Source organism: Acipenser ruthenus, unplaced genomic scaffold (genome assembly GCF_902713425.1).
Source record: "Acipenser ruthenus unplaced genomic scaffold, fAciRut3.2 maternal haplotype, whole genome shotgun sequence".
Classification (NCBI taxonomy): Eukaryota; Metazoa; Chordata; class Actinopteri; order Acipenseriformes; family Acipenseridae; genus Acipenser; species Acipenser ruthenus.
Window position 1 is genome coordinate 19,275 of NW_026708703.1, and position 10,218 is coordinate 29,492.

Consider the following 10,218-nt stretch of genomic DNA (forward strand, 5'->3'; position numbering starts at 1 on the left):
TCCAGTGACGTCACATTGTTTAATGCGCATGCTCTGATGATAAAAACAAGCTGGCAGACATGGAGCAAAGAAGAAACACAATTATTTTTACAATTACTGAACGATTATGATGATGTCTCTGCACTTGATTTGTTTAGGTTTTATGTTCAAAGGTTCTACCCATTCATTTAAATTAAAAATAAAGAAATTACCCCCCCCCCCCCCCAAAAATAAACGGTCTATTAAAAAAATGCTATTTTATTTAATAAAATTCTGGCAAAAAAACAAGCTAAGAACATAAGAGCAAGAAACATTTTAGCTCTACAGCAGCTGGCTCTTTGCCTGCAATGTGTAAATGAGAGAACTGTCAGTATTATTTTGTATCATTTCGGATGCACGCAATTGTAGCAGGGTGGTAAGAAAGCCCTGCTCATGAAAAGTGGGCGGGGCAAAGCCCGGCTGTTTAAATGTATTGTTTATTTATTTTTAGAACGGGGTCTCCCCCTCCGCCCCTGTGTTATTTTGTGTTTGTGTATTATGATTTATTTATTGTATTTATGATGGTGTGTTATTGTTTATTTGTGAATTTTATTGTATACATGTATAAATGTGTTCTGGCAGAGGCGAGGTTGGGTGTTCGTCCTCTGCCAGGAATAATTCAAAACCTTGTGCAGAAGGTGGCCATCTCCCGAATTAATTAAGTGATTAATTTGTTGCTAAATCAGGAGATGGTCACCTGCATATAAACCTGCAGCGCTCTCAGTTCCGGGTGGGTGTTTGGAGGAGGAACGGGAGTGAGAGAGGAGAAAGACAAATGAAAGTAACAAAACGGTATAGGATCAGTGAAGGAGCTTGCCCAGCCTGACCTGGGTTTTGTTGTGTTTTGTGTTTGAGATTTGTTTTTGTTTGAGCTTTTGTTTTGGCTCTGTGAGCAATCTTTTTGTAAAACCTTTTATTTTATTTTTGTATTTTTATAAACGGTGCACCACGCGTCTCTTTTTGCCCTGCAGTACTGCCTTTGTTTTTTCTGTTCCTGCATCTGGCCTGACGTCACCACTTGACCATCCTGTCACAGCAATAATAACACAAACTGAGAAATAATGTCTGAATTTGTTCATCTTTTTATTATTTATTCAGTAATTATTTTAATTATTTAATTATTATTATTTGTTTATTTAGCAGATGCCTTTATCCAAGGCAGCTTATAGAGACTAGGGTGTGTGAACGATGCATCACCTGCAGAGTCACTCACAACATCTCACCCAAAAGACAGAGCGCAAGAATTTTAAATGACTTACTCAGAGTCACACAACAAGTCAAGGCCTGAGCTGAGATTTGAACCGGAGACCTCCTGCTTAGATGCCCTTTTCTTTAACCACTGGACCACACAGCCTTTTATGCACAATGACATCACACAACTAAAAGGTGTCAAAAAATGTATCCTTTCTTATTCATACAAAGTGTTTAAACATTCAACATGATGACTAAAAAAGAGTCTATCCTATATTGTGCCTGTACATGCATGGCATAGACATTACACTAGACTGATTTATCAGTGGTCAGGGGCTCTGTGATGCAAGGCTTGTGCTCAGGTGCCTGTAATCTTTTTTGCCACTGTTGCCTTGGGCTCTGCAGGGCAGGATTGTGAACATCAAACATTCCCTTCTGGGTCTGAAAGGTCATGTAAACAGAGCCACTGACTTGCTAATAGATCTTGTTTTCAATGGATTATTCATTAAGCTCCTACATCCCCCTGGATGTTTCAGAGGCAGTACCCCCTCCCCCCCCCCCCCCCCCCCCCAAAGGAAGCATATAAAGCTCAGCACATTTCTTCAGACTCAGAAGTACTGTCCACACAGCACTGCATGCTTCCACCAGCAGCTTCTCCTGAGGATCTCTCTGAGAGGTAATTTGAAAAGGAATGTTTTAATGTATGTGTGCCTTTAATCTGTTGTTATTGTGCTATTGTAAACATGTTATTGGGTCCTGTACCCTGATGCTATGTATCTTTATTATTTATTTATTTATTTGGGAGACACCTTTATCCAAGGCGAGTTACAGGTGTTACAGGGCAGCACAGGGTTACAATGCAAGGTCAATATTTAAATACAGTATAGTTTACAGTAAGTGCAAATTAAATTACTAAAGTACAATATGAAATAAGATGCAAGTTAAGATGACAACTATTTATATCTACAATAGTGCATCAGCTGTGCATGTTTTTCATTATATCTATCTATCTATCTATCTATCTATCTATCTATCTATCTATCTATCTATCTATATATATATATATATATATATATATATATATATATACTGTTGTAATACTAGTATTAATATTGATTAAAATCAAGTATATTCACAAAGCTTAAACTTGTGAGTCATTTAAAGAATGCTAGCTAATCATAGAACTGTTCTAAGCTTCTTTAGCACCTTTGCTGCACCCCTAAAACATTGCTGCTCTCTGGCCAATGGAGAAGAGATTTCCAGTTGTTATATATTTATTGGATTAGAAATATTCTGTATAATACCGGTAACGTGCCTTAAGCGATAACTACTTTTTTGTTTTGCCTCCCCAGAAGTTGTGTGTAGTTTTACCCAGATTATATGATTGAGTGCATAGATTATGGAGAGCTTGTACAGTTGATGACAGCTCCCAGTGCTGCTTCAGAGAGCAGCAGGAGACTGCCTGTGTAGTTACACAATGACACGAAGGGTTAGGATTTGACATGATGTGTGTGTCTGCACTTAAATCTACCTTTAGGGAATTTAAACAAGCTTGACAGCCCTCAGGGTCTGGGTTCTGATGAAGTTCATTACACAGCTTGGTAAACTATAGGACACATGTTGTAAATAGTGGACTAAGACTTCAGCAAAACTGGACTGATGTTGAGACACAGCTGTTAAAGAGTAATCACTTGCATATTACAATCTCTGTCTTTTTATATGCATTTGGTTTAGGGTTGAATGTCTAACCATTTAAAGATGACATCTCCTTTTAAATGATATTGGTATGCATCCATACATGTATTCCATTGTAGCAACTATACTTCATCATGTACAAAAATTTTAAAAAAGGCATGAATTGGAACGAGGACAATATTTACACTGATTTTACTAATTGCAGCACAAATGTATCCCCTTTTTAAAATAGGAATATCATATTTAAATTATTAACTGAGATGCTTTAGATGATGTGATAATCAAATGTACATTTATACCACCTGTATTTTCCCCATTCTAATCTTCATACTAATATGTTTTTTTAATGTATTTATTCACAGGTATTTTGAAGAAGAAGCTATGCAGAAAAATAACTCATCCTACGTTACAATGTTTACCCTTTCTGGATTAAATGATTCAAGCACAAATAAATATATCTATTTTTATTTCACTCTCCTGGGTTATCTCTTTATCATTTGTGTTAATTTAATTCTAATTGTAATAATAGCTCTTGAAAAAACACTTCATGAGCCCATGTATTTCTTCCTCTGTAATCTGAGTGCTAATGCACTGTATGGAACTGCTGGTTTCTTTCCTAAACTACTGTTTGATTTTCTGTCTGATACGCATGTCATCTCATATTCTGGGTGCCTGCTTCAAATATTTATCATCTACAGTTTTTCCGCATGTGAATTATCAAATTTAACAGTGATGGCATATGATAGGTATGTGGCAATATGCAGGCCCCTGGAGTACCATGCTATCATGACTCCTTTGACGACTGGTAAATTAATACTGTTTTCTTGGATTTTTCCACTCTGTTGTTTATGTGTTAGTATTCTTTTGACTTTCAGGTTGCCCTTATGTGGCTCCCACATTGAAAAACTGTATTGTGATAACTGGTCAGTTGTGAAATTATCTTGTGTAGGGACTACTGTTAACAATGTATATGGATATGTTATAATATGTATATTCTTTGCACATTTCCTTTTTATTTTATTTTCCTACATGAAAATACTCAGAGCGTGCCGGGCATCTAGTATAGCAATGAGTAAATGTTTGCAGACCTGTTTGCCACATTTGTTGACGGTGATCAATTACATCATTGCCTTGCTTTTTGATTTAATGTACAGTAGATACGGTTCATATGATATTCCACAGGTTTTACACAATCTCCTGTCCGTGGAATTTCTGATCGCCCCTCCTGTTTTTAATCCTCTCATTTATGGTTTAAACCTTCAAAAGATCCGGAACAAAGTCGCAAGAATGTGCAGCAGAAACAAAGTAATTCACACTGGATCCCAGGTGTAGTAGCTACTATTGTCTTGCATTTCTAAGAAATCAAAACTTGAAATTGAACATTGTTTTCTATAATTAATAATAGAGCGCATTAAATATTTTTCATGAAAGACACTTGATTGCAATACAAAATGGATAGAAAGTTGATTATTTTTAATAAGATACATGCTTATCCATACAGGATTATTTAATTTGTAATTGACTCAAGAAAGTAACAGTTTCAGGTGAGTTAAATGGACCTGATGCACTTTTTCAACCTTGTTGTAAACTTCTTTTAAACCCTTTTTTGTTAATATAAGCTGAAATGCTTATTTATTAAGGGTCACCCATTTCTGAGGGTAGCTTCACATTGTATATAGAAAAATGTATCATCAAACAAGCCAAATGAACTGCATAAGAGTAGCTTCTGATGTGAAATTTTTTTTTAATAATTTCATGTAATGTATTTTAAACTGAAATAGTTTATATCCATGTTAAACACAAGTACAGTACACGTGTACGAAGCAATACGAAGCAAATACATTGTTGGCCTCGTGGTTAAAAACAGTAATTCCAGTCAGCCTTTCAAAGCAGATTCATGTACAGGTTAATATGCATGTTTTATAATTTCAGAAACAATAAAGATATGTATTAAATAAGCCATCATTCATGATATGATTTATATTTGTATATAATGTTAACACTAATGCACAACCTTGAATATCTTGTTTTTATAATGTGGCTTAAATACGATTGAATACATATTTTATGTTATATACTGTATAAATACAATGTGGTATGTATATTGTTAATGTATTTAATGTATAAAATGCACCCTTACAGTAAAAAAAAAAAAAAAAAGGTGTTACATATTGGACAGGGAAATGTTAAAATGTAATAAAGAATATAATTATTTTTTTAAACATTTATTTTGTACACAATACTACTGCAATTCAGATGCTTGAAATCAATATTGCTTCCTTAAACTGTAAGCTTCCTATACACCACAGCTCAATGAAACCTGGTCTATTGAGCATCACCTACTGAGTAATGTACATAACACTAGCATTAAAGGAGTGCTATCCAATCAGGTAGAATGACACAACAGAATATACATATATATATATATATATATATATATATATATATATATATATATATATATATATATATATATATATATATATATATACATATATATATATATATATATATATATATATATATATATATATATATATATACAGACGTGCTCAAATTTGTTGGTACCCCTCCACAAAAAATGAAGAATGCACAATTTTCTCTGAAATAACTTGAAACTGACAAAAGTAATTGGCATCCACCATTGTTTATACCATATTTAATAGAAATCAGACTTTGCTTTTGATTTTTTATTCAACATAATATTGTAAATAATAAAACAAATGAAAATGTCATGGAGAAAAATGATGGGACCGCTAACCTAATATTTTGGTGCACAACCTTTAGAGGCAATCACTGCAATCAAACGTTTTCTGTAGCTCTCAATGAGACTTCTGCACCTGTTAACAGGTAGTTTGGCCCACTCTTCCTGAGCAAACTGCTCCAGCTGTCTCAGGTTTGATGGGTGCCTTCTCCAGACTGCAAGTTTCAGCTCTTTCCATAGATGTTCGATAGGATTCAGATCAGGACTCATAGAAGGCCACTTCAGAATAGTTCAATGTTTTGTTCTTATCCATTCTTGGGTGCTTTTAGCTGTGTGTTTTGGGTCATTATCCTGTTGGAGGACCCATGACCTGCAACTGAGACAGAGCTTTCTGACATTGGGCAGTACGTTTCGCTCTAGAATGCCTTGATAGTCTTGAGATTTCATTGTGCCCTGCACAGATTCAAGGCACCCTGTGCCAGGCGCAGCAAAGCAGCCCCAAAACATAACCGAGCCTCCTCCATGTTTCACTGTAGGTATGGTGTTCTTTACTTTGAAAGCTTCATTTTTTCGTCTGTGAACATAGAGCTGATGTGACTTGCCAAAAAGCTCCAGTTTTGACTCATCTGTCCAAAGGACATTCTCCCAGAAGGATTGTGGCTTGTCAGTATGCATTTTAGCAAATCCAGTCTGGCTTTGTTATGTTTTTCTGTCAAAAGTGGAGTCCTCCTGGGTCTTCTTCCATGGAGCCCACTTTCGCTCAAAAAGCGACGGATGGTGCGATCAGAAACTGACGTACCTTCATCTTGGAGTTCAGCTTGTATCTCTTTGGCAGTTATCCTTGGTTCTTTTTCTACCATTCGCACTATCCTTCTGTTCAATCTGGGGTCGATTTTCCTCTTGCGGCTGCGCCCAGGGAGGTTGGCTACAGTTCCATGGACCTTAAACTTCTTAATAATATTTGCAACTGTTGTCACAGGAACATCAAGCTGCTTGGAGATGGTCTTGTAGCCTTTACCTTTACCATGCTTGTCTATTATTTTCTTTCTGATCTCCTCAGACAACTCTCTCCTTTGCTTTCTCTGGTCCATGTTCAGTGTGGTGCACACAATGATACCAAACAGCACAGTGACTACTTTTCTCCATTTAAATAGGCTGAATGACTGCTTACAAGATTGGAGACATGTGTCATACTGTTGGAAAACATGGATCGAGAATTGATTAGCAGTTTGCTACGCATGTGGACTGGCAGAGCTATACTGGTGTTCTTTTCTGAAAAGAAACTAATATTGCAGATAGCAGACTGTTTGGTTCAAATTGCATGTACTGCTAACAATTGATAAGAGACCTTGTTTCTACAAGCTTCTTGTCCAACATTGACTGCAAGCTAACAAGATAACAGTGCTATGGACTAGGAGGGGCTAGGCTCTAAGACTTTTGGGAATACAAAGCATAAAGGGGCTAAAAGGCTCCCAGGGACTGCTGTTGGACCAAGAGGTTCACAGGGAGAGTAAGAGATAATACCACTAGGACTTAAAGGGTCTAAGGCAGAACGGAGAGAAGATGACAAAAACCAGATGTATGGACCTTTTTGGGGCACCAGGGGTTTGAGGAATGCACTGAGTTCAGAGGTCGTCACACTGGACTACACACACACACACACACTCACACTCACACTAAATGAAATATATGTTAACAGGATAATGAGTTGTACCTTTTCTATTGGTTAAGTGTCAGAGAAAGAGGAGGAGAAAGACACCTATGCAGAAGGGTATTTAATGTCATGCAACAATTGTAAGAACGAGTATTCTGTGTCCTGTACCTGGGACCAGACTCCCTGCATATTTCAATAAACCTAACAACTGACTGAAGAAAAGGACTCTGTGCAGTTTCTTGAATCTACTTACTCACCATCCTCTTTTTTAAGTTACATCATTTGGCGAGCCACCTGTGGACTGTTTCCTGAAACTTTTTTTTCAAAAAACCGGGGAGGGTTTGATACCTGACTGCAGAGAAACCCATTTGCTCAGCCTGAATCCTGTGCACAGGACCAGGACAAAGCGAATGGACAGAGACTGCTTCTAACTTCTGACCAGACGGTGTGGAGAATCTTTGAATCAGGACTTCAGCTCGAACATATAACCACGTACATTGGTGAGTAGTTACTGGTTTATTGTTTTATATGCAGTGTTTAGAATGTAGTGAGAATCAAGGGTAGAATATGAAAGAGGACTTTTTGATAATTCACGTACATTGAGGACACAATTAGTTAAGTCAAGAGAGATTGACCGCTGAACTAAAAGTGTATTGACTATTAGGACTTTAGGTATGAAAGAGGACCTCTAGATTCCTAAAAAAGTCGGAGTAAATCGTGTAGTGTTATGACGTGCCAGTAGAGTCTATTGGACTAGTTACACAGACTTGTATAGCTCAACAGGTACGGGCATACTCGGATTTATGTTTTATGTTTGTTTTTGAGAGGGTTTGGTACACCTGTTTTGTCTTTGTTTTTACTGTTTGGTTTAGAAGTCACGATAAGGGGGCAATAGGATAAGCCTCTTATTTAACTGTTCACATTAGGTGGTACAGATAAGGAACAATCAGACAATAAGTTCCAGTTAAGCCCAAATAGCACATACAAAAGTGTAAATTAAATGTGCAATAAACCAAAATAAAAGTTTATGCTTCATTAAGCATAGCTTTAAACACAGAATATTGGTAAAAACAAGACAAAACTAAAAACAAGTTTTTTTGTTAGTTTTGTGTTTTGTTGGGAGTCTGATCAACTCCAAATATGTTAGAAGCTGACCCTCAATGTCATCAAATGGATGGCTGGAGAATATGGAACATAGACTATGTGTTAAAACATGGCAAAAAGGGAAGCTATGTACAGAACAGTAATGTACATGTTCATGTGAAAGGTCAGGAGTGTGTGTCTCGTAAGAAGAAAAAGACAAAGGAAATTCAAAACTGGTAGCCCACAAAAAAACAAAACAAAAAAAACTGTAAAATTAAAAGGTCACATTAAAATGTAATTAAGAAGTTGCTTATTAATGATTGTTTGAGTAATTCTGATTTTGCTTAAGCGTGGAGATAAAGTAACATCTTAGTAAAACTATGTACTAAGAACCAGCATGAATACTTATTGTCTTGCCTCGATCATAAGAGGGTTTGATAAGGGAAAGAGACCCATGTTAACTGATGAGTTATTTGTATTGTGTTGGTGTTTGAATGCAAAGGAATGGCCAACCTTTGAACTAAAACAATAACACAAATATACAAAGCAACAATTAATAGTTTGTTCAGGATTATATTGGTAAACAAGAGGAACATTTTGTCTTTCTGATAGAGGGTTTACTTGAAAAGAAAGTGGTGGTATTATTTTGGTACGCAGGGTCTGTGTCTCCCTGGTCACAGATTCAGGGAGGAATAGGGAAAAAAACTTGCGTGACCATATTTGGGCAGAGAGAGAAAAGACTGTAGAGAATGAGAATAGATCGCTGTTAGACAGACTAAAAAAATAAAAAGACTTTTAGGAAGAGAACAAATGTTTTTGGAGATCAATAAATCTTAAACAAATTAAATTATCGACCTGGAAATATTTTATTAAAAATATTTTCATGAATGAATGTTAAGTGTTTGTTTGAGAGTGAATTTTATGTTTAAGACACGGGTGAATTTTATGAATCACCTATGAATACATATTTGAAACCAAGATCACATGAGTGGTAGAGTTTGTATTATTGGTGTAGCTAAAAAAAGTGCAGAGTTAAAACGATATTTTATTTAAGGGGTCTGTTTATTAATGATTGTTTAGTTCATGTTGAATTAAACAGGGAGATTGCATTCTCTTTGAATGGAAAACACGTAGTTTAATAAAGCACTGATGTTATCAGTATTAACTGGGTTTATTCTGATATTGCTAAAGTACACTACGAGTAGAAGAAAAAAAGTTGAATTGTTAGAGAGCATAAAATACAATTCAAATGGGGAAAAAGAGGTCACAATCGATATCAGAGTGATCTACAGGGATTTCAGCTTCTGCTAAGGCATCAGAATGCAGTGATGCAGGAGACAAAAGCAGTGTCACTCAGAGCTACGTGAGTGATGTGAAATGGGATGTTTGCACACATGTGTACGATGTGTTTTGTTTATGTTGGTTACAATTAGTATTTTACGGAGCTTCTTGCAGGAGAGGTGATGATAATTAGATTAATGTGATAACTGAAACATGAATAAATCGCGAGTGACATGAGATTATTGATGGTGCAGTATAGGACTGCTGGATTGATAGATTGTGATATAGGTATGATAGACAGTCTGTTGGTTAATGTTTGTGTGTTTGTCTGTGAATATAGGGTATGAATACTCTGTTGTGGAAGTTCAGCACAGGACGCTGAACTAATGGAAATATTGTGATGCAAAATAAAGTCAACTTCTCACTGTCTAATACAGAACAGACAGTCGCAGTAGCAAAAGTAATTATGCACTCACAGTAATACAAATGCACTTGGTAGGATTGACCATGGGGAAACGCCCGTGTAAATTAATCAAATAAAGAATATATTCGCTGGCTTAAGCATGAAGCAACCTGCGCCCTGGTTGGCGAA

At 36.2% G+C, this 10,218-nt stretch overlaps 1 protein-coding gene across 1 annotated transcript; it reads left to right on the plus strand.

Moving 5' to 3' along the window:
- The first annotated feature begins 1,834 nt into the window (after positions 1-1,834).
- Positions 1,835-5,019, plus strand: LOC117972912 (olfactory receptor 6N1-like). Its single transcript, XM_034923329.2, has 2 exons — positions 1,835-1,885; positions 3,267-5,019. The coding sequence occupies exons 1-2, from the start codon at positions 1,845-1,847 to the stop codon at positions 4,234-4,236; spliced, it is 1,011 nt and encodes a 336-aa protein (XP_034779220.2). The 5' UTR covers positions 1,835-1,844; the 3' UTR covers positions 4,237-5,019.
- The last annotated feature ends 5,199 nt before the right edge of the window (positions 5,020-10,218 follow it).

Coding starts and splice junctions, on each gene's coding strand:
- LOC117972912 (XM_034923329.2), top strand. CDS start 1,845: ATGCTTCCACCAGCAGCTTCTCCTGAGGATCTCTCTGAGAG. Junction 1,886..3,266: donor CCTGAGGATCTCTCTGAGAG/GTAATTTGAAAA, acceptor ATTTATTCACAG/GTATTTTGAAGAAGAAGCTA.